Source organism: Mustela putorius, unplaced genomic scaffold, assembly GCF_011764305.1.
Source record: "Mustela putorius furo isolate JIRA1106 unplaced genomic scaffold, ASM1176430v1.1 tig00000078_pilon_pilon_pilon, whole genome shotgun sequence".
In the NCBI taxonomy this organism is placed as follows: domain Eukaryota; kingdom Metazoa; phylum Chordata; class Mammalia; order Carnivora; family Mustelidae; genus Mustela; species Mustela putorius.
Window position 1 is genome coordinate 135,993 of NW_025421270.1, and position 24,205 is coordinate 160,197.

At 59.7% G+C, this 24,205-nt stretch overlaps 1 protein-coding gene across 1 annotated transcript; it reads right to left on the bottom strand.

Annotated features, from left to right (window-relative positions):
* Positions 1 to 2,124: 2,124 nt before the first annotated feature.
* On the bottom strand, positions 2,125 to 15,358 carry LOC123386999 (calcineurin-binding protein cabin-1-like; the record flags this gene model as incomplete). Its single annotated transcript, XM_045089732.1, is given in 10 exon segments — positions 2,125 to 2,637; positions 2,747 to 2,973; positions 3,985 to 4,149; positions 9,046 to 9,304; positions 9,306 to 9,329; positions 11,412 to 11,486; positions 12,702 to 12,911; positions 12,913 to 13,380; positions 14,277 to 14,373; positions 15,195 to 15,358. Coding segments are annotated over 10 exon segments (1,833 nt in total), but the record flags the coding sequence as incomplete, so codon positions are not given.
* Positions 15,359 to 24,205: the final 8,847 nt, after the last annotated feature.

Sequence of the window (24,205 nt, forward strand, 5' to 3'; positions counted from 1 at the left end):
AGCCTGGCCCCGCCCCGCCTCGGCTCGCCCCGCCCCGGCCCGTCCCGCCCAGCCCCGCCCCGCCCCGCCCCGCCCTGCCCGGTCCCCTCTCAAAGTCCACAGGATCCCCCGGGGATCTGTAGGGCCCAACCTGCTCCGTTAGCACATTCCTGACCCACCGGCCCGGACACGGTGGGAGGGGGTCCGAGCCTTCCAGGGGTTGGATCCAGATGTCTAGAGGCTGCAACGTAGCCCAAGGGATCCCACCTCTGGTCCAGCCCTGGGGAGGCGGGCGGGGCTCCCCTGGGGCTGGGCTTTGGCGAGGGTGGTTCCTGCGGTCTCAGGATTCCAGCGCCCAGGGGCCCTCAGCCACAAATCTCTCATCCCTTGTCCTTGGCTTCCCTACCCAGAACAGGTATTCCCAATTCCTCCCCACAGCCTTGCAGGGAGGGAGAGCAAGTAACTTCCTGTTGATCGCTGGTAAGGGGGTGTGTGGGTGTGCGTGGGTGCTGAAGGAGGGCTGGAGGAGGGGGCCCCTTCTGAGGGAGGTGAAGGGTGTGGGAGGGGCCCAGGCAGGGCAGGTTAGCAGTGGGGTTAGGGGCTGAGACCAGAACCCCCCTCCCAACCCTGGACTGGAATCCCTGGAGTGGCCTGGGCATCTGAAACAGGGCTCCAGAGAAGGGCCACCCAGCCCCACCCACCCTTGGCTGTCATACTCTCCTCAGTGTAATCTCTTCTGTGTTCTCCCTTCTCAAATGCAGGGAAGGAAATACAGGTCCAGATGTAGACCGGAGGGGTGAAGGTCACTGGGAGAGGCTGCAGTCTGGGCCAGGGCCCAGGCAGCTTCTTGGAGACCTCCACTCCACTCCTGAGGCCTGGGACTCACTGGGACTCTGCCACCCGGACTGAGTGTCCAGACAGACAGATGGTTCTCTCCCCAGAGGCGGGGTCCAAAGGGGACACATCCCCAGACCTTGAAGAGAGCTGAAGTTGGCGGGGGGTTATGAGCTAAAGCCATCTGGCTGTGACCCATCTCAGCTCCTGGGATCTGGCCAGCCCGTTCCCTGGGCAGCAACTCTTCCCATCAGGTGGATGGGTCTGCAGTTTCATCAAGAGGTGGCTCCTAAAGGTGTCGGGAGAGCCAGTTTGGGGTGGTTAGAAGCCACAACTCCCAGTTTGGTTGTGGGGTGCTCAGGTTACCCTCTGTAGGCAGGTGCTGGGGGCTGATGCTGGGACTCATCCCAGGCTCAGGATTGAAGGTGTTCCCTATGGCACAAGTCAGGAGAAGGAAGATGTTAGGAATGCTCCCGGGATGGGTCCCAGGTGCCCTGGGGGCCTGAGAGTCAGGAATTTGGGAAGAGGGCATCAACTGAGTAACTGTTGCCCTCACCTTGCAAAGAGCCTGAATTAGGGCAGTTCTGGCAAGGGTCTTTCCAGGGCTGCTATGCTTCTGGGTCCCCATGGTGGCTCTGCCAGGTGTGGGCTGGTGACCCTGGCAGTGCCCAGCCCATGAGGGGCACCAGGCAGCAAGGTGCATCCCCATCTCCCTTCTGGATGGAGAGCTTTTCTGGGGAGACCCCTTTCTGGGGTAGGGCCAGCCCAGATCCAGGATGGGGGGGGGAGGAGACAGCTAGGTCCCCAAGGCACTGAGGGGTTGTAAAGAATGAACTTATGAACAAGGAGCCCCAATTTTATGTTGCACTGAGATCCACAACGTACATGGCCAGTTCTATCAGAGGGCAAGTGTGGTGGAAGGTAAGTGCCTTTCCAGCCAGCCCCACTCCCCCTTCCTGACACTGACCCCACCTCTCAGGGTCCCCTGCACTGCGTCCCTATCACAAGAGAGTTCCTCAGCCTGGCCTGGATGCTGCCTGCTCCTCTCGCCCCTGCCCACTCCAGACGGGCACACCCCACACTCTTGAGTCCTTCAGGGGACACCCCAAAGGCCCCTTCCAGGCCTGGCTCCAGTCCCACCCAGAGGGTCTGTGCTCCCCTCTCCCCCCTCACTCACCCCCCCATCCCCAACACTGCCTGCTCCTGGGAGGCCCAAGGGTTGGTGCCTGACCAACAGGAAGAAGGGCCCAGAAACCCTGGACAGCAACCAGTTGAGGGAGGCTCCCTAGGGTTGAACAAAGAGGCAAAAGCAACTATTCCATCTTTATTAGAAAAGAAACCAAAAAAAGGGAGTTGGGGCGAGCCCAACCCTAAATGACCCCTCTGCTGTGACACAGGCAGAACCTGGCTCATCCGGGCATCGAGGTGTGGACATGGCCACCTGGGCTGGGCATGGGCATGTTTATACAAAGTCAACATTTCATAGAAAAGGATGCCAGCCCTGTTGTGCAAGCCTCCTCCAGGCCCCCATGCAGTGGGGACAGACAACGGCCTAGGCAGGTGGGGAGGACACCGCAAGGGATGGAGGCTGGGCAGACCAGGGCCTGCATAGGGAATCGTGCTGTGCCTGGGTCAGGCATGGCCCAAGGGGTTCAGGCCAAGGCGGGGAGGCCCCAGCCCTCAGATGTCCATGTAGTCGTCATCCTCATCCGTCTCGCTCTCCAGAGAGGACTCCTGGCTTGACGTCTCCAGGACCTCCAGGGCCGGCTGGCACAGGCTCTCCTTCCGCACATTGGCCGCTGACTGGGCTGACAGGATGGCAGACTGCACACAGAGTGGGGCAGGGCGCTGGTCAGAGGTGGCCCAGGCCCGGCCCCAGTCCCGCCTGTAGCCCACGTCCCGCCCATGCCCCCCACTCGGCACCCGTGGTCACCTTCAGCTTCTGCTTGGTCTCCTCCGAGATGCTGCCTTTGGGTGAGAGCAGGGTTGGGGTGGGCGGCGTGACGGTGATCTCAGGGGGGAACTTGGTGGCGGCCGAGGGGATGACCAGCTTTGGCATGCTGGGCAGGAGGCGCGACTTGGCCCGGCCAGGCTCTGCCTTGCCGGGGGGACCCTCGGGTGGCTGGGCACTCACACTGCTGGGCACCTTGGAGCTGGTGACTGTGGGGTGGACCGTGGGAGCTGAGCCTTGTTCACAGCCTCCTGGACCTGCCTGCCCTTCCCTGGCTTGAGCATCAGTTTCCCCTCTGGAAGACAGAGGCAACCAAGAACGCCTCCTCCTGTGCTTTCTCTCGGCCCTCTGGTCTGTGCTGGCTGGCAGGCTCCAGGCCCCCTGCTGTGTCTGCCCCCCCCCTGACTGCCCAGGTCTGGCTCTGGGCTGTGGGGCCTGGGGACTAGGACCCCCTGGGGAGTCCAGGGCCCAGGAAACAGGCAAGCCCCTGGAGCTTTCCCAAGGATTCTGTAGGCCCTGCAGGCACCGTGCACACATGAACTGTTCCATCCCTGCATCAATCCTAGGATGCATGTCCTCATGGTGTCCATACCCTAGGGAGGATGCTGGGGCCCGGAGCCAGCATTGGGGCTGTGTATCCCCAGAGCCTGGAGGCAGCAGTTCCAGGGCAGGCAGCCTCCGGGAAGCTCTAAGAGTCCTGAGCCATGGGGTCGGCCTGGCTGGTCTCCACATTCCTCCGAGGTCCCATGGCTTTAAAAGGAGCGGGGCTTACTTAGTGCCCATGCCTGACTCTGCAGGGCTGGCACCAGGCCCTGTGGTCCTGAGTAGGGTCGGTGAGATCCCTGAACCTGAGGAATCCCCGAGGGGGCCAGCCAGTTGGGAAAGGATGACTACTATGCAGGCAACGGTCTGGAGGGCCGACTCCTCCCTCCACATGTCAGCCACTCCCTTGGTCCCCATCTCTGGGCTGGGGGGGCTCCTCCCCAGGACTGAGCAGCCTCAGCTTGGGCTGGCCACCGGCCCTTGCCAGTCTCTGGAGCTGGAGGTAGAATAAGGGGCTCTCTACTCCCCAGCTCTTCAGCCCAGGCCTCCATGCCCAGTTGCCACTCCACTTGGCTTCCCCACCACTGGGTCCTCCGAGGCCCGGCTCCCAGGCCCGACACCACTGTGTCCCCCCCAACCAAGGCAAAGCTCCCCACACTGCTCCCAAGTCACCTTACCCTGGCTGCATGTGGGCTCAGTGCCTGTCCGGGGCGTGGGCTCTGTGGGCCAGCAGTGTGGCTCTGCTGAAGGGCTCTCGGGGACAGTCTTCACCTGCTCACTGCACAGTGGCTCCTGGGGTGGGAAACCCATGCCCTCTGCTGCTCCTGCCAGCTCCTCTCCCTCTGTGGGGACACAGGAGGGCTGTAAGTTATAGTCCTCACTCAGCCTGGAAGACAAGGACCCTCCCTCCTGAACCCTGGGATGCCTAGCAGGAGACCTGCACAGAGACAGCGTGCCACCTCCACCTGTGGACCAGCAGGGGCTTCTCTGGAACAGTCGCATGGGTGGGGCCAGTCTGGTACTGGCAGGAAACCACTCCCACTCTGGGTGGACGCTGGTGGGGCCAGCTCACTAGCTGGGGTCAGTGTGGGCCTGACACAGCAGGGGATCATGGACACTATGTGCTCCCCGGCCCCGTCAAACACCATCACGGGACTTCAGAGATGGGCTCACGGGCTCTTCCCTCTAGCCTGTGGGAGAGGCACTGAGAAACATGGTCACGACCCAAAACCAAGCCAGCTAGCTAATACCAAAGTGGATGGAGTGGTGTGCTGGCACCATGCCCTCCCGCCAGGCCACACCTTCCCTGGCATGAGGCAGGGGCCGGGAACTGGCCTCCTTTGAGCCAAGGCCTGATGGGCCTGAAGGGTGCTGGCTGCACCTATGGCTGCCAGCCAGGCCGTTAGTCAGCATCGGTCCAGGGGCTCCCAGCCCCCCCGGGTTGCAGCCGCCCCTCAGCTCCTGTTGCATCCAGGCCTCCTCCCGTTCCTTTCCTCACCTTACTCCGCTCTTCCTTTGTATTCAGGCCGAGGTGGGCCATCACCTCACCACCCTTCCACTCCCCCACTTCCCCATCAAGTCCTGCCTTCCCCTTCTCCAGCAGGTGAAGTGTCCCCTCAGCCCTCCTCCACCCAGGGAGAAGCAGGAGTGAAAGCTCTTGGGAAGGAACAAAGACGGGATGACTTAGCACCCTGGCCTCCTGCCTGCTGGCTTCCAGCTCCTAGAGGACAGAGCCTTCCCTGGCTGTCTATGCCATGAGCCAGTCCCTCTCTTCCTCAGGACCCACTGCCTGGCAGTCATGATCACAGCCTCTTTGTCCTAGGGTCCAGCCCCCTACACTACACCCCTCTACACATCCCCCAAGCCGGGATGAGCACCTTGGAAGGCTCTTTCTGCTGCCCTCCTGGACCTGGGGAACAGGAGCCACAGCGTGAATTCAAGTCCCTGAATCTGAGTGGGACTTGGTTTGCTGTGGCTGGGCATGCACTCATGAAGCAGGCCCAGTAGTAGGTGTCTGGTCCAGGCCTTTCTAGAGGTGGTACCACTCTCCCTACCTCTGCCCACCCTCTTCTCATGCCGCTGTCCCCTGCAGGGTCGGGAGCAGTGCTAAGGTGGCCTGGAAGGGCAGCTGGCTTCCCTGCTGATAGGCATCTATAGGACAGGAGCACGTTGGGGGAGGAGCGGAACAGGGTGCAGGGAGGGCCTGGAGCTGGAAAAATGGATGGAGGCTGCCCTCAGGGGCCAGGTGTCATGCTGGCTCTCTCCTACCCCAGGGGGCTGTTCACCCTCTGCAGGCCCTTTCCTCTTGGTGGGCTACCAGGAGGAGAAGGGACACTTGGGGCAAGGGCATCTAGCAGAGAGTTTCAAGCATGTGGGCTAGTGCTCCCTAGGCCCAGCAGCACCCCCCCCCAACCAAGACCGCCCTAGAGGCCTGTGAGGAAGGCTGCAAGTGGGCCTGAGTGGGGGGGGTGGGGGTTAACCTGGAGGCCCAGCCTTCAGAGAAGGGCCCTGTGGGGCCCCCTGGACTCCTGGGTCTCAGGTTCTCGGTCAGTGGGAAATGTATGGCCAGGCTGGAATCCTCTGCTATCGGGCTACTCTCTCTCTTCCCCTGGGCAGACTCAAGGCCTGGGCACCAGGTCCCCAAGGACCAGTGTCCTAGAAGTGCCAGCCCTGACTCAGACTCTTCCTGGCTTCTCAAAATGGCAAGAGGCTGGCTTTACAGCCTGCTTAACTCACTGGCCGGTGGGGTCCTGCTCAGGCAGGCGTTTCCTGACCTGAGAATGGAAAGGCTCGAAGTGTCCTTTCCACTCTCCCTCCCTGATCTAGTTGCCCACTCTGAAGGCCTGACCCCTCAGCAAAAGGGACCCTCACTTACTCATGGACTGGGCACTATTCTAGCACGAAACCAAGTCTGGGCCTGTGGCGGGCAGACGCCCAACAAAGAGACAAGCATGGAGGTGCTCAGTACAGAGGTGGGGGGTGGGGGACACAAGGTTAGGAGCCTCCCCAAGGGGATGCATCTGCCACATGAGGCCAGCAGCCCTGGTCAGCATGAGGTGGGCAGATGGGTGAAGTCTTAGTGAGTGACCAGGGAAGCTGGAGAGCGTCCCCGCCCATCTGCAGGCCCCAGTGGGTGGAACAAGTCAGGAGTGGACACTGCCAGCCACTGTCAGCTGCCTTCCCCTGGCCAGAGCCATTAGGCAAGGGTGAGGGGCACCCCAGGGGAGGTGCAGGGTAGGGGTGTCCACCTTGGGGACAGTGCCAGGCCAGGTCTCTTCCGAGGCTGCTTTGCCCCTGTTCTCGAACCTTGGGGACAGTGTCCTGTGAAGATCCATCCCAAGCCTGCTCTCTCAGGAGGCTCGTGACCTCCTGTACTGCCAGCGTCTCTGACTGCAGCTCCTAGCCTGTATACTCTATAGTTCCTAGGCACCTCCGCAGGGCAAGCCTGCCCTTCCTGCCCATCCAAACTTACACCTGGGTCTGGGTTGCCCACTGGGCACCGGGACAGATGCAGATCACATCACCAGGCCACCCTGTCACCTCTGGGTGATCCCTTCCCAGTGCTCTCCCTGTCCTGGAGATTGTGGGAGGTAGGCTCTGAGCCAACGTGCCTCTCCAAGCACAGCCCTGACGCCAGCCCAGAAAGCCCTGGGAAGCATCAGGGTGGCCACCCTGACACTGCCAGCCAAACGCCACCAGCCTGCAGATCCTGAGGTGGTCCCCAGGGGCTGGCAGGTCGCTCCGCACCAGGGCCACGTGTCCCATACTCTCCACCCAGGGCTGCTCCCTCTCCCAGTGTCAGGTAAGAGTTTGGTCCTAGCAAAGGCTATTCAGTTTAATTCGGAGGAAGGAAATAAGAAAGGATCCATTCTCCAGGACAAAGAATAACACCGGGAAGTACACGCTCTTGCACTGATCTAACAGAGGGAAAAAATGAGTGAGTCACAGTTTGGGGCCTGCCTGGGTCCAGGGCATGGTGAGCAGGAGAGAGAAGGAAGACAGCCAGGCTCCAGGTGGCCTGCTGTCCCCACTTCCTGCTATTCACCCCCGGAGGAACCTTCCCACCCTGTACCCGCTCACGTGTGGCCAGCACCAGTGATGGTCACTCGCTTCCAAGGTCAGGTTATAAAGGATGGTGCGGATTCCTTTGAGTGTTCTCTCTCTCTCAGACCCCGGGTCCCCTGAGGACCCTCAGCAGCCCAGGGAGAGGCCCACAGTGGAGGATCTGAGGCCTCCAGTCATCAGCCAGTGAGAACCCGAGACCTGTCAGCAACTGAGTGAAGAGATGACGGCTGACACTTTGACCCTCCCGAATTCCTGATCCTCAGGGGCTGCGGGATCACGGGGGTGAGTCAGGTGCAGGCCAAGAGCCTAAAGTGCGGGGGTGGGGACACCCTGGGGAAAGCCAAGTCATCGTGGGAGGGAGCGGTTTCCCTGGGCTGTGGACTCCCGTGGTCTATCACCACACCCAGAACTCGCATGGTGGCTGTGCTTGCTTCTGCCAAGCGCTGTGCGGAATGTGTGTCACTGCCATCTTACACACGGTGCGCTGGACACGGAGACACAATAAGCTACCCAGAGGGAGCAAGGACAGCGAAGGTCACCTGGAGGGGGAACTGCCCTTTGTCCCACAGCTTCAGAGGCTCCGCTCTGAACAAACAGCTGCAGGAGCTGACTTAAGGTTAAGTGATTCTTTATCTCATGAGGCCATGACCTCTGTAATTGTAAGCAATGGGGCAGAGGGTCCCTATACCTCTATGATCCTCAAAGCAAACTGGGGACTGGCATCAGGTGAGCACTCAATGGCTGCACAACTGCAGGAAAGAGCGAAGACAGGGAGCACTGCCACCCTCGGCCTCCACTCGGGGAGCACCTGGCTCACAGCTGCCACCGCTGCCTTCACATCAAGGTGACAGCCAAAAGGCTGCATGGGACTGTGACCGGGCAGCCAGATGAACCAGAAGGAGCAAAGAGCCAGTGCAGGGCCTCAGTATGGGCATAGGCTGGTCCCAGAAGCAGGGCAGGGAGGGCAGGGGAGACTTGGCATCAGGGTCAGTGTCCCCTCCCAGGAAAGCTGCAGGCCTGTCTGCCCTCTGGTCTGCAGGCTGTCCCTGCCTGTGGGCTGCTGTTCCCAAGGGTATCTTGGGTTTTAGAAGAAACCTTTAGAAGGCCTCTGCCAGAGCCCAGGACCCTGTTGCTTGTCCCTCACAAGCCCACCAACCAACCTTGCTCTGCTCTATGCTGGCTGGCTTCCGTATGCCTTGCCCATGGGGGCCTGGGTAGGAATGCCCCCAACCACAGCAGGTACCCAGGGATGGCTCACAGCCCTGTAAGGTCTCTGGGAAGCCGAAGTCAGGATGCCCTCTCCTCTCCAGAATTCCTATTTATCTACTCATCACAAGGTTTTGTGGTGAGAGAAAGCAACAGATAAACACCTGATGTCAATGCTGGCTCCTCCCCACCTCCTTGCCACACCCACTGTGAAGGGGCTGCTGTCCCCACTTCCATTTTGGGATGGGAGGAAGGTTGAGAGAGTGGTGGGCATGCCAGCAGGTTGTGCCCCCAGCCCTCCAGGGCTCCCATGATATGCTTCTCAAGGATCACCCGGCTGGAGGTCGCCCTGGCCTCACCCTGCCCTGCCCCCACTCCCCGTGCAAGGATCAGGACTTGCTGCCACTGGTGGCAGAGGCCAGGGCCCAGCTCTAGCCTCACTGCCTAGTGGATGGGATGGGACCTACCTGGGCCCAGAGAGACCATGCTGGGGGTGGCTTCAGGCCTATGCGGCCGGGGAGGCCCTGAGTCCTTGGATGGGTCTGGTGTGGAGGCCGACGCTGAGGGAGGGCCGGGGATGAGCGCCGTGGAGGTGGCCGGTGCAGGGCGAGGTTTGGTGTGAGCGTCACTGGGCCGCTGGAGAGCATCAGCTGGCACAGGGTCAGGAGCCGTGGGAGCCACAGCCCCAGGGAAAAAGTTCTCTCGGCTATCCTTGGGGTGCTTTGGGGGTGGTAGGTGTATCCCCTGCAGCCTGTAAGAACAAAGGGAGGTGAGGAAGGCTGGCTGGGCAGCCCAGAGCCCTCGCCATCCCACAGGACACCTGTCTGGGTCTGGGACTGCCAACCTGCTCTCGTGTCACCAGACCCTGAGCCCCCCATGCTCCCAGCGAGGCCCCCAGGCAGCCCTTCAGGACTCTGCAATGCTAGGAAACTACTGGGGACCCGTAACCCCTCCCTGGGAGGATGTCCAGGCCCTCCTGATAGAGACTCTGTGGAGGGCCTGCAGCTGGCCAACCTCATGCTCCCATTCCCAGGAGCCTCCTGGAGAGAAGCACGACTCCAGGCAGGGGGTCACTGCGACCAATTTGGACTACAGCAAAATGGACCCTCTCTGAGAGGCAGGGGAAACAGATTCAGGGCCATAACCTCTCCCCCAACCACAGCCCCGCAACCTGCATGGCCAGAGGCGGGCCCAGGCCCCAGCTGCCTGCTGATCCTCTTTGGGCCATGATCTAATCTAAGAAATGTGACCCTTCCCTGCCCTTGGCTCCTGCCAGCTCAGTATCTCCTTTTGCCACAAGACAGGGAAGGTAGGTGTTTGGGGATTTCCTATGTGGTCCTATCACTGGGAGCACCCTTTCAAAGCCTGCATCAGAAACAGCCATCCTCTGTCTGGAGTGCTCATTGCCAACCTGCCTCTACCTGGGTTGGCAGAGGAGGCAGGAGGGTACCCCTGGGGCCAAGCCCCACACTGTGGCCTCGGGCAGTTACTCCTGCTCCATGTAGCAGAGGCTGTGGTGAGGGCCGAGCAGGTCACAGGAACTGCAGGTCTCTTCTGGGCTTCTGGTCCTCAGCTGGGGGATCAGCCTGCTTGGTCAAGATCCAACTGGACTTCCTCAGACCTAGAGCCCTGGGCAGGGATGGCGGCCTGCTGCCCCATTTCACTGAGAGGAAGCCTGTCTGGACACTAATAGCATCCAGCAGCCTGCTGCTGGGGAACATGGGACTTGAGTCCCTGGGCTGTAGGTGGATGCCCATTGTCCTGAGTTCCTGCCTCTGGACTCCCTGTGGGGTACCTCCCTAGGGGGAAATGCCATGAAAGGGCCATGTGTGGGCAACGATGGGAGGGCAAGACATGCTCTCTTGTGCTGCTGGGGAAGGGGCAGTTGGGCCACCCTTTTAAGGACAAGAAGCCACACCTATTCAAATGGCAAGTATTTGCCCTCTGACCCAACGACCCAGGCCTGGGGTCACTCTTGAAGAAATGCCCATATGTGGTACAGGAAGATGCCCCATTGGCACTACTGAACAGAACTGCAACGGCCCCCTAGCTTTAGAGGGTGCCTCCTTTCTCTGCTGGCCAAACCCTGCCTATGGGCCTTTTCTTGAGCTGGGCCTCTCCCAGGAAACCCCTATCCTTCAGCCCTGGCCCCTCACCCTCTCCTCAGTTCCACCACTTCTCAAAAGCTGTGGCTTCTGAGTCCCAAAGTGATGGCTTCAGGGGCACCTACACCCAGGGTTCTGGCCTAGACCTCTCTCCTAGAGGAAAAGCCACCGGCCAGAGCCCAGGAGGGCCTCACCCCTCCTCCCTGCCACCAAGTCACGCTGGCCCATCTTCTGACATCTCAAGCCCACCTGTAGCTCACTGGGCCCCTGCACCAGCCCATCCTCTCCACTCAGGAGTGGGGAGTCTTTCACAAACCCGGCAGCACTCTTCTCCCTCCCTTGCTGAATAAACCTCAGGACACTCATCCATTCTGCTCCTATCCAATTCATATCCCAGCCCCGCATCCCTTCCTCTACCTTTGTCCCAAATGGAGTGACATTTCCAGGTGAGCTCAGCTGGGTAAGGACCATCTTTCCCATTTACAGAAAAGGCAGCTGAGGTGAGGGGACCCCTCAGGTCACACACTCGGAGCTGGGGTCTGGGTCTGCCAAGGCCCCACCCACCATACAATGCTCCCTATGGGCTGCCTCCTCCATCTCTCCTTGGCCCAGGCTGACGCCACAAACGGTCCCTCCTGAGGTATGCCCACTTCGCAGCCTGCAGCCTAGGGTCCTGGCATGGGGCTGGCCCCATATGAGGAGGTTGGCACAGGCTGGGTCCAGCTTACCTGTCTCTGGGCAGCGGCCCCGAGGTGGACCTGACAGAACTTCACAGCCTGCTCCAGCGCAGCCTCCTCGTCCACCTGAGCAAGGAAACACTCAAAGTCAAAGGAGCCAGGCCAGGTGGCTGGCCTCCTCCCGGCCCCCCGGAGTGTGAGGACCAGCTGCTATCCCCTGACACTCCTGTCTTGCTTGGGGAGCATGGGCAGAAGCACACAGCCATCTCCCAGGTCCATCCTGCAGGGCCACTGCTCTGGGCCAGGCCGGTCCTATTGAGATCATGTCCAGGACCATGTTATCATGTCCTCAGGGGCTGAGCCTGGCAGAAGGGGAGCCAGATCCTGCTCCTCAAGTGAGCAGGATGAGTCTAAGGTCTGGGTGGTGGTGGGGGAGGGAAGGTCTGACTCACCCAGAGCCCAAGAGCCCAGGGTGCCGGGGGGATGGCAACCAGGCTGGGGAGGCCTGGGGGCCGCCCTGGTGGAGCAGTGGGCAGGGTGTGAAGGAGACAGGCCGGGGTGGCAGCCAGGTGGGGACAGGCAGGGTAGGGAAGGGCCCACCCTCACCAGCAGGGAATGCAGGGTGTGGTTCTTATTCACCCAGGATAGAAAGAAAGCAAGCCTGATCCCAGATGCTGCAGGAGTGAGAAAACAACAGGGACTCTCCACAGGTGTACCATAAACAGACATGGTTTGGGAGGAAACCACTTAGAAGGACGGACACCCAGTCTGAGCCAGTCGCAGCAGCTCTGGGGGCTCTTGATGTGGAAATCTTAAACAGAGAAAGAGCTGAATGTCTAACATAGTGGAAAAAAAAAAAGGGAAAACACACTAAGGAGGGTGGTGGAGGCTCCTCACACGCTTGGGGCACTGACCCTGCTTTGGATGCCAGCCACAAAGGTCTCTGAGGCAGTGCCCTAGAGCCCGGCACCGAGTGGGGTCAGGGGTCCTGTCCCCCCATGCTGGATGTCATGAGATTTCTGCAAATGGTTTCATTTCCTTTAAAGCTGAGAATAAAGTTTTCCAAGCACTTTGTTTCTTGTCTTTTTCATGTATTTTCCCCAGCTCTCCTGAGATATAGTTGACAAAATCGCCCCATACTTAAAACGTACAACTCGATGACTAGACATGACCCTTGGTTTTCTGACTCTATGCCCTGCTTAAGGCAGAAAACCTCAAACGGAGGGAAGCAAATAGCAGGGCCGGGTGGGAATGACACCTAACAAGCACGCCCCATGGCCCTAGCACCCCTGGACAGACTGGGAAGGACCTTCTGTGAGAACAGAATTGTAGGCCACCCACCTGCTTGATGAGCATGTAGGTCTCAGACATGATCCTTTCAATGCGGCCCAGGTCATAGGCCACACCCTTCTGGCCCTGCTGCCACACACGGTAGGCATCCAGCAGCAGAGTCTTGCCTGACTCCGTGTCCTCCAGGAGCTTCCTCTTTCGGCTGGGCCGTGTGGGTGGCTCCTCGGGGTGGCTGCTCGCTCTGGCCCCAGTGGTGGTGGTGGTAGGGGGTGGCGGATGGGACTGGCTGGGCAGGTGTGAGTGGGCTGGGTTGTTGCCGGGCACTGATGCTCAACTCCTCCAGAGACAGCTCAGTAGGACGGCTCTCAGGGCCACGGTCCCTTGGAGGGCGGCCTGGCTGTGGGGGTGGCGCCCGTTCGGAGTCTGAGCAGCGAGCGGTGGCCTCACCCGTGTCCATAGGCTCGGTAGGCCCTGCCCGGGGACTCTCCTTGTCCTTCTGCTCGCCAGCCTGGTCTGTGCTGTCTCCTGCCTCCATGGCTACAGGCCGGTGGTTGAGAGGACCTACCTTGCCCCCTGGCTCGGCTCCTGGCCCTGGGCCATCCGCCAGAGGTGGCTTCTTGGAGTGGGGAAGGCCCTCTTGACTATCCTCGGGACTGGCCTTATGGGGGACGTCGGTGGTCATCCTGCCTCCAGGGAGGCCACAGGCCTTGGGCCCCGGGCGTTCTGACCCCTACGAGAAAATCAAAGGTAAAAGACTGTGTCTTTTGTATTTCTACCACACGGGTGACCAGCCCAGGCCACTCTGGGTCTGCCTGTCTGCTAGTTGGCCCAGGCTGGCCCTGGAGACTTGCCCGAGGAAGTCCCTCCCTGTTCTGCTCCTCCAGCTTTGAGAGGGGCTGACAGGAGGCGGGAGGTGGCGGGAAGTGCCTCCACTCTGGAAGAATGGCCTGTGTGGGGACGGCCCTCCTCTAAATGCGAGGCTGAGGGCAGTCCTGGGTGTCTAAAGGGGAGGTGACCCACCAGGGGCCACAGAGCTGAATTCTCCCGTTTTGGGCTCTCATGTGTCTCTAATGCACAGCAGCCGAGGTGGAGTCTCAGGGGGCATGACCCTGAGCCCCCACACCATGGCCCAGCTAGTCCTACTGGGCAGGGGGCACTGCAGCAGCACTGCCTTGCCTCAGCCCCCTCCCGCTAGGTTGGCTGGTCAGGGTGCTCAGCTCTGAGAGGGGGCAAGGGCTGTGCCTGCCTTGAGGTGCAGGGTGGGGGGGTGAAAAGAGGGCAGGTGTACCCGGAGCAACCTAAGGCCTCACTCAGCCCATTGGGAGCCCACCGTTGCTTCAATATCAGCGCTGCTGTGACCCTGAGGTTGACCTGCCAGGTCGGGGTACACTGCTCAGCTAGCAGCCTCAGAGAGTGTTGCTACCGTCCTCCCCGCCCACAAGTCCACATCTGCCATGTGGGTGAGTACCTTACTAAGTGTCTGCCACTTCCTCTTTGTGCTGCCTTCCCCACCCAGGGGAGCAGGGGTGTACTACTTCATAGGTAGGGACACTGGGACATGCCTCATGGCAGCTGAGCGAAGGGCCGGGGCCACCTCCTGGGAGAGGACAGGGGCCATGGGTGTACCTCTGCAAGCTCGCTCAGGGTGTCCTCCAGCACCTTCACAGTGAGGATGAAGGCCCGCTGTGCCAGGACCTGGCGGTCAGCATCTCGCAGATACTTCCTGCAGGCACACGGGGGTGGCCGGAGAAGAGAGCAGAGCCTCAGAGCCACATGGCCTGGGATGGTGGCCCACACCTCTCCTTGCCCGGAGAACATCTGCGGGTCCCTCAGCATCCCTCCTGCCTGGGGCACTCCCCAGAAGCCTTCCCTGAGCCTCTTGCCATAGCACCTGGCATGGACTGCCCTGGGCCCTCTGGGCCGAGTGAGAGCTGGGGGCCTCTGGCTTTTCTCTGTAAAGCTTGTCTCCAGGGGTGCCCCAGACCCCAGCTGAAGCCCCCCGGCCCCCACCCCCCACCCCAGCCCCTACAGGTGAATGAGACAAGAGAAGGTAAAGTGGTGCAGGAATAGAGAATAGCTGTTGGTCCAGCTGGGCCAGACCATAACTCCCAGGATCCCCGACAACCACCGCAGGTGGCAGCTGCAGCAGATGTCCCTCCGGCCTATCTGTCCCACCCTATCTGGCAAAGGGATCCCTGGTTACCTCTACGACTGTGGTCCCCCTGTTGCCTGGCCAATTATTACTCGCCTTCCCCTGAGGGACCCTGGCTATCATCTGGACCCCTGTCTTCCCCGCGACCTGACAGCACCCTGAAAGCTCCAAGCTAAAGGAAAGCAGGAGGTAAGGAAGGGGTAACTTGTGTTTGCCCTGAGGGCACAGGGCAGGATGCTATCTGATACCAGAGAGGCCCCTGAAGAGAAAGGCTGGTGTGGGCTCCCCAGCCGGTAGAGAGATGCCCCGGGTGGGTGAGGGGCTCTGGCCCACGGCAGTGCCAGCTGCCCTCATGGGGCTGAGTGTGCATGCGGCCAGGCGGCTGTACTCACTTGCCCTGGTCTGGGGTCCGCTGCAGCATGGAGGACACCTTCAGTAGGGTGCTGTGGTCCCGGAGCTGGGCCAGCACCTTGAGCAGCAGCACAATGGAGCGGTTCATGTGCCAGGCAAAGCTGCCTGGCCGGTCGATCTCGTCCACGGGGATCCGCCAGATGCCCTGTGACAGGGACAGAGGTGGGCGTGTGAGGGCGGCTGCTGTGGCTGGAGCCTGCTGCAGTGCCAGAAGGCGCTCTGCCCGGGCCAGGACACCTTGGAACCCTCCTGCCGTCCCAGGGGAATGGAGAGTTTCCCCTATGGATGGTGGCAAAGGAGATACATGCTGTTCCGCCCTGTCCTCTTTTGAATGGCTGCGTGGCACGTATGTACTTGTTCTGTCCCCTGCTCGAAACATGCAGGTTGTGCCTAGTCAAACGCAACCAGTTGGAAAAGCCCGGGGCCTCTGTGCCTTCACACAGGTGCTGACTCAGCCACGTGACCAATCCTAGGGCCAAACTGATGGGTCAAAAGGTGGCCACTGTGAACTTCTGGCAGCTGCTGCTGGCCAGATAGGCTCAAGCCTGGCCTCCACCCATGTGCATTCCCTCCAGTGATGCCCAGTGACTAGAGGGCTAGGCTGAGAATGACCTGCAGCTTACAGAATGCCCAGCTTGCCTCCAACCTGCCTTTGTCCGGGGTACACTTTCACCTGAGACCTCCCCCCTTCTCTGCCATTCAACCTCACTGTCTGAAGGCTGAGCTAGAGCAGGGCTGGCTCTGGGGAGCCCTGCCACCATCTCCCTCAGTCTGGTGTCAGACACCGGGCACCCTGCCCATCGGCAGCTGGGGCATCTCCATACCCAGCACTGTGTCTGAGACCTACTGGTCCAGCTGAGGCATGGTGAAGGAAAAGATACCCAAGGGAGTGAACTGTAAGTGAACAGAAGCAGGCCTGAGGCTGCAGGACCTAGACATTAGAATTTACGTCTCTGGGACAGGACTTTGGGGGCCTGGAAGGAGCAGGTGGGCACACAGCTGGCTCCCTGCAGCCAACACCCTAGAGAAAGTCCTGCCCAGAATGGACTGGGCCAGGGAGCAAAGCTGTCTCCTCCACCTGGGGGTCCCAGCAGGGTACCCAGGGGGTGTCATTCCCAGACCCTATTCCTGTGGGTGCTCAGTGACTAAGTCCATGTTCTAGCAGTCCTGGGACAGGAGGCAGAGTACCTCCAGCCTTGAGCCACTCAAGCAAGAGAGAAGCCTAAAACCTGCAGCTCCAAGCCCCCACAGCCTCCACACTTGATCCCGGGGGCTCACACTGCACACACTGGTGCCACCCTCCTCCCTCCAAGCTGTGTGAAGGCTGGCAACCATCCTTCATCCCACGCAGTGCCAAACAAGGCACTAGCTGCTTCCCGGCCTGGACAAAACTAGGAGGCTGAGGCCACCCTCGCCCACAGCTCTGACACCAATGCTGTAACTTCCAATGGGGCTCAGGTGGCTTCTACAGCAGCGCAAGAAAAGCTGCCGCTTGACAGGACAAGGGACAACTTTGAGCAGTTGTCTGGCCAGTGTGCCCTGACACCCTGCCCCCAGATGTGTAGCAATGGCTGAGAAGGTGCCATCTCTGTTGCCTGCAGGCCTCGCAGAGTAAGACTGAAGAGCCTGGCTCTTCCACGGCACTGCAGACATCACCCTGTTCCTCACCATGGCAGGAAGGGCAGAGCTCAGAGAGGAGTGACTCCTCAGGGTCACACAGCATGGGGGGTAGCCTGAGAGTTGGCCCCTCACCACGCCCACAGCCCTGAGGACAGGGAGGACAAGCCCAAGCGAGAGCCCAGAGGGAAGCCTCCACCACCTGCTCGAGCCCTACACTGCTGGCCTTGGGCTCCTTCCCACACCTCACAGGAGAGGGGGTAAGCCAGAAACACAGCCTGACCATGTGCTGATACACTGTAGGCGTGTGCCAGGGCTGGCCCAGCGCCACAGGCCAAGTCCGGGAGCTGGGTGTGACCCTACTGCTCCAGGATCTCTCTCTCTTCCTTAGGGCATAGAGGGGCATGCCCTGCTCTGCACTGTCAACCATAAGGGCCCAGAATGACCCTGGATTTCACTGAGGGCCTCCCTCTTCCCTGGCTAAACCTCTGAAGACTCGGGGACAGGGGGAGGTCACTCTTCCCAGTGCACCTTGATCTGGGGTCAGAAAGTCTCTTTCAGCTGCCTTGTGAGCACCCCCACCTGGGGGTGGAGGACCCTGATGTCCCCTGGGAGGCAATCAGGGAGGATGGATGGAAGACACACATTTGTTTCTCAAATCGCGTTTGGGGGTGGCTATGTAAGAAGAAGGGCCCTGGTAAGTGGCCCTGTTCATCCCATGTCACCCCTGTCCTCCATGCTAGCTGAGTCAGGGCACAGGCTGCAGGAGGGGAAGAGGTCTGAAGACAGGCCCGCCAGGGACTTGGGGTGAGTCCGGCTAAGGGCACAGATAAGGGTCACGGGGCCTCAGATATGGTGCTAGTACCTCAAGAGGCTTCAGGTACTTGGGGTACATAGGCCCCAATGCCTGGCTCCCACAACTTGCCTGGTGGGCACCAGCCCCCATCCTGCACCAGCCCCAGCCTTCTCACCACCCCTCTGGAAGGGGCCCATTTCATCCTTGGTAAATTATCAGAAAAGGTTTCTTCCACAGTGCTAGAACCACAGGGTAGCTCCCACACCCCCGCCCCTCCCTGGCATTCAAGCCTGCCCTTTGTGCCCCTAACATTCCTGCCCCAGCTTGGGCCTCATCCTGCCTCTTGCTTCTGCTCTTGCCCCCAGTCCATCCACCCAGCCTGGGCCAGGACAAGTTAGGAAAAAGATAATGTCAGTGCATCCCTCCCGCTTATATCCTTGACAGCCAACTTCCTTACCTACCTCAGCTGAAGCCTGAGCCTCACTGGCCTTTGTACTCCTCCCTTGACTCCAGACACTCACCACATCCTCCCTCTTATAGAACTGTTAATTTTATGCTTCTCACTTTTTTGGGGTGCCCTCTCACCTCCTCTGCCCAGCCAGTCTTTTGTGCCCTCTCAAGCCCGGCTATGATGTCACCTCCTCTCTAAAGCCCTCCTGGCTTGCTGCCCTCCTAAGTCTCTGCCAGGACCACTCAGGGTCAGCTCCTTAGATGGTCAGGGGTGGGCCTGTGGCTGGGAATGCATCCTCAGTGGGGGCAGGTCTGCTTCAGCTCCAAGTCCCCAGGGACCCGACACAACCCCAGTAGAGCAGGCAAGGTGCCCAGCTTGAGAAGGGCTTCCTGCTTGCGGAAGCTTAGCTCCTCCATCTCCCTGCCAGTCCCTCACCCTGGAGGTTTCCAGGGTAGGCGGGAAACAATTCTGCTCACAGGGAAATGAATGCTCTTTGGAGCTCTGGGTGTGCACATGAGCCCTGCACCAGAGGGGGTGGATGGTGGATGCCAGCAGCATGCCTCCTTGCTCATGGCAGGTGAGCAACACACTCGCTGAGGGCTGCCAGGACCTGGGGTTGCTTGAAGGTGTACCCCGCCAGGCTCCTGGTCAGGCGGGAGCCAGCTCTCCCCTCTCCCCTGAAACACAGGAGGGCCTGAAAAGGTGATGCCAGAAGGAAAACACATGGGGCCCTCTGCAGAAGGAAAACACATGGGGCCAGGTGACCATAGCAGACTTTGCAGATGGTGGGGGACATGGGTAGGGTCCCTGCAGAGAGGGGATCCCAAACTCCTGCTCTTGCCCCCAAGTTCTAGAATCAAAGATGCAAGGCATTTACCTGTTTGGTTTTTTTTTCTCAGAAGAGGGAGGGGGATGTGCCAAAATGAGCCAGTAAGCATGCTAAAAACAACAACAACAACAACAAACATACCTTCTCTGGAGGACTTAGCATGTCACCTCCCGAAGTGGGCCAACCTGGGACTGTGAGGGGTGACCAGGCACCGCTAGACCCACTGGCAATCACATGCAGGCAGGGGCTGTTGTCTGCTCATTGAAGCAAGGAAGTACCTTCAATAAGACACTTTCTGTCTGCCTGCCACCTGTTCACTGTCATGCCATGGCACCACGGGCCTGCCCACCTCACCTTTGGGGACTGCCCTTCCCACCACTACCCTTCCTCCTGTGCCCCGTTCCTGATTTCCAGAAAGCTGCTCCCAGACAGGCAAATCTGGTGGCATCAGAGTTTCATGGTCATGGACGTTTTCAAGCATACTCAGCTGGCTCAAACTGCTCACTGTGCAGATGGGAACCCGAGGCCCACTGAGGGGCAGCGAGCCCCCAGCCACCTTGCTGGATGGCAGCCAAACCCAGAATGCACAGCTGGCGCCCTGGGCTACCTTCCACCACAGCCACTGACAGACGGAGAGTCTGTCCGAGTGGCATCTGCCCCGCAGGCCCGTCTGTGATCCCTCTGTGGGCAGAACAGCGACCCTGTGCCCGGGGAACCAGACTCCTGAAGGGCTTTTGGTCAACCCCTGGGGCCACAGGGGCCAGAGTGCACCCTGTGAAGACAGGAGTACATGTGTTTCAGGCCATGGTTTGGATCCTTTCACACAAGAGTGGCCTATTTGTCCATTTCCTTTCCAGATATGTGCATGCAGCCATAACATAACTGCGTATTTCAGAAAGGATGGAAGACCACACATGTCAGGGCAGAGAATCCACGGAGATTCAGAAGGGAACCACAGACACCAGAAGCCCTGGGGAGGTTCCTGCAGACATGCAGCTAGCCTCCAGCGACAGCTGGCCTGAGGGCGGGGAGCCACCAGGCAGAGTCATCAGCTGGCAGGGTGGCAAGTAAGCCAACAACTCAGCCTTCTGCCTGAGCAGTGCCAGGCTTCTGTGTCTACAGTCAGAGGACCCCCCACGGTACCCGCAGCCCCCAAGACAACTGGGACACTTCCCGCCCCCTACAGAGGGGGAAAAAGCTGAAGCATCCTCCCCCTACCGCCCCTCGGAGAAGCAGGGAGGGCCCCAGGGCAGGGACAGGCAGCTGGTGAGGGACGTCTGCACATGGAAGGAAGGGGTGCCAGCCAAGAGTCTCACCTGCAGCAGCCAAGGCCACGTGCGCGGGCCTCAGGGAGGCTGCGGGGGATGTGCCAGGAGGCATCTGAGGCAGGATGAAGAAGGGGCCTAAAGAGAGGGCAGTAGGCTACAGTGCCTGAGAGGGGGAGCAGTTGGGAAACGCCGGAGGGAGGCCTGCACTTGGGTGCTGAAGGGCAGGCCAAAGCAGGATCACAGAGAGAGGTGAGGGCAGGAGTGGGAGCCAGTGGCAGCAGGGAGCCCACAAAGAGGGTCTGGGATGGGGCTCCCCTCGAGTGGCCCACAAAGAGGGTCTGGGATGGGGCTCCCCACTGGTGCTGGGCGGGGCCTAGGAGGTATGACTCAGGGTCCCTCTGACTTCTCCCCTGTGCCTCATCCACTGGCTGGCCCCCTGTCCTGTAGCTCTGGCTGCCCCCCAAGACTCCCCTCTGCCAAAGTGCAGGCACACACGCAATCCTGGCTGGGACGGTGCCTGCTTGGAGAGCTCTGAGGAGCTGGGGGCACCCAGCAGGCAGCCTCGGAGCACTTAGGAACATGGGACCATGCTTGAAGCTCCACCCACGTGCAGCTCCTCAGGAGCAGCTCAGCCGACCTCAGTGCGTCCAAGTGGTTCTAGGCTCCTGGCTAGCAGATGAGATCATGGAGACAGACTATAAACACCTGAATAATTCATGGAGCCCCAGACTCTGAAGTTACCAAACCCTCCCTGTAGCCTCAAGACTCTGGCATCCTCCTGCTGCTCTTAAGAAAACAGAGCTTCACAAGGGGAGCCCCACACTGGGGCAAGCCTGGGGGGTCATGGAGGCTGGACAGCATGGTTGGGGGCCCCTGGAGACACCCCCAGGGGAGCTGAGAGCTGGGTTGGTGGAAGGGGTGGGGTGCTGCTAGGCCACCCTATACTCTCGCCCGTGAAACACACTGGCCACTCCCAAAGGGGGCTGGAAAGCAGAGTGAGGCTGGTGCCTGGGCAGGAAGGCCACGAGGCCTTGGCCTCTGGTCACCAAACCCTTGGCAGGTAGCCCCTCAGGGATGGACAGCAGATGCCTCCGCTGGCATGGAGTACTGCTCGTAGCTGCCAGGCTAAGGTCGTGCTCATTCCCAAGGCTCATGATGTCGCCAGCACATTGTAGTCTGGGGGCAGCTTCCTGGAGGGGCAGGGACTCCCCTCTCCCCAGATTCCTGATCAGCGGGGCCAGTCCACACCTCCCTTCCTGCCTCAGTGTGGGCTGGCAGGCCTTGCCCATCCATACTGATGGACTCCTGGCTCCCTGCACACCAGTAGGGGCTTGCCATGGCTTAGGAGGAACTCTAAGCTTGGCAGCCCGAAACCACAGGTCCAGATACAGTTCTGACTCCCAGTAGGTCCAAGTGCCCTGTGCAAGGCCACTGTTTCAGGCCATCCTCAACAATACACCCCAAGGTCATTCTGAGGCTCCCAGATGTACCGGTCACCTACATGGATCCCATCTTTCAGTAACAGCTTCTCCGTGGCCCCGTCCCCTCCAAGGGCACAGGCAAAGGCCCCTTGGGGAAAAAAGGGGCCCAGAAATGCCAAAGCAGAGAAGGAGGCAGGTGGGAGGGTGTGGCCTTGTCGGGGTCTCTTCCAACTAAGCCACACTCAGACCCAGGGGCATGGGCTTTTCACTGAGTGGACAAGGCTTAAGCTGTGGGGGACTGGGTGCAGACTCTGATTCCTCCCATGCCCATGCTGGCAGGGACTGTCCAAGTGTGTAATCAACCAACCCCTCATTTTCCAGAGGAGTAAGGTGAGCTCACACAACCTGCCCAAAGCTACCTGGTGACCTGGCATGGGACCAGACATAGGGACTACACTCCCCGACTTCAGGTCTCTCTCCCCGAGTTCTCTCTGAATGCTTACAGAGGTACAAAAGGTCAGCAGTGTGATCTGTGATTTACAGACTAGAAACAAGAAAACACAGAACCAAGCAGTGATACCAAATCACTTCAGTTTTGAGCCAGGGCCTTTGAAGACCCTGAGGCGGCCTCCCTGGGAAAGGGGAAGCTGGAACTGGGGACACCTGCTGGCAGAGCAATGAGGAGTGAGTGTCCTCCACCAGTACCTCTGAGCGCCTCAGGAGACTTCATAATCTAGTCCCCTGAGCCCTGCTTTGGGCATGGCCTCTAGGACTCAGGTGTCCCTTCCCCACTCTGCTACTACTGGGGTCATGGGACCAACTAGGACACCTGGCAAGGCTCAAGCCGGGAGGACAGAAGAGAAAGTTAACCAACCCTGGGCAGCACCCAGAAAAAGCCATTAAGGAGACAGGCTTCTGTGCCTTGGGGATAAACTACGCAGGGAAAAGGCAGTGAGATGCCACGTGAGAGTACTATGGGAAGACCCGGGGTGCTCAATCTGTTGAGGCAACAGGTGGGCAGCTGGCTGTCTGGATCCTCTCCAGTTCACCCCAGGCTGCTGCAGCCAGAGGGGATTACGTCTGCCTGGGGGCCTTCTTAGATCTCCACTACTTGACTAGGGGCTTCTCACAGGATGCTTATAAAGGCTAGCTCTGGAGATTAGTAGCCAGTCCAAGCACCCAAATCCTGGCCTGCCCATTCATGGCCTCCGGGACTCTGAGATACCTAGCGCGGGCAGGAACAGCTGTGTCTTCTTACTCACCAGCTCTCAGGCCCCTGGAACAGATCCTGGGGGGAACGGAAGGGCTCCCGAAATGAGAGTCAAGCTAGGGCAGACAGGGACATGGGGCCACTGGGCCTGCCCAAGCGGCCTCCAGGAAAAGGAATGTTTCAGGGCAAAAGCCACAACCCTGGCCTCCAAGTCCTCAACCTCGGTGCAGCTCTAAAGTGCCTCTGAGTGAGTCCCCAGCATGAACCAAGGCCCTTAGGACAGGTTTTAGAGATTTAACGCCACAAGCGTTGAATCACCTGTGGGTGGCTTGTTTGTTGGATGTACCCAACTCCAAGGGGGCTCCAGAGCTGCCGTTGGGTATCCCAGCGGTAGATCAGGCCTGGTCACTGATGGCACAAGAAAGCCAAGCTGCAATCCCTCGCAACCTAGGAGTATCATGGCTTGTTATAGGCACACCCCCCATAGGGAGTCCCTGCAAATAGGAAAGGACAGGGAACACACAACAACCAGGGTGAGGAGGAGAGAAGGAATGGGCTGGGATAAAGGGTAGTAATGGCGGGAGACTAAGGAAGGGAGGGGAATAAGGGGAGGGGATGGCTCTAGGCGAATAGGCAGAAGAAAACCCAGGAAGAGAACGGGCCCGTCAAGTGGGAAGAAAATGGGCAATCCCCTAGAGCTGACCTTATCACCCAGAGTATCCTGAGCGGTAAGAGAACAAAGTAATGTGGAATTTTTTTGTTTTGGAGCTTGCAATTTTTCTTATCTTAACAATTTTAACTTCGGTAAACAGAGCACAGGTATTTTTTTTCTATCATCAAAACTCCTATCGTTTAAATGACCAGAGCGCGTTAACCCCACAGGTGTACCCCAACCAGTCCCCTCCTGGTGGGTACCTGGGGCTGTCCTTAGAATTACTATGAACCATATTGGCTAACAGCTTTCCCCATAGATCTTTTCTTCCCTCCTCTCCTGGGACTCGGGATCCCACAAAGGGACAAAAGAGTGGGTATGCTGCAGCAGAAGGAGCAGGGCCTGGATGCTGACCTATGACAGGGGGTGCATGTTTGGGGGGGTGCAGTCCATCATCCAGGCCTTCCTGGTCCCCAGCTAGCTGCCGTTGTGCCACAGTAGGAACACACACCCAGGTCTCCCAGGCTGTCTTAGCTCGCAACATTCCTAATTCACAGAAACACAGTGCTGCGAGCACCCAAGGGAGAACCCGTTTCCCTCTGCATAGGATTCCTACCCCCCCCCCCCGCCCGCCGCACCTGCATTGGGTGCGTGGTGACTCAGAGCTCCAAATAGGGAGGGCAGCCTGCTGGCATCCCATTCCCAGGAGCAGTGGGCATGAGGCCGTGGAGCAGTCTGCTTCCATGCA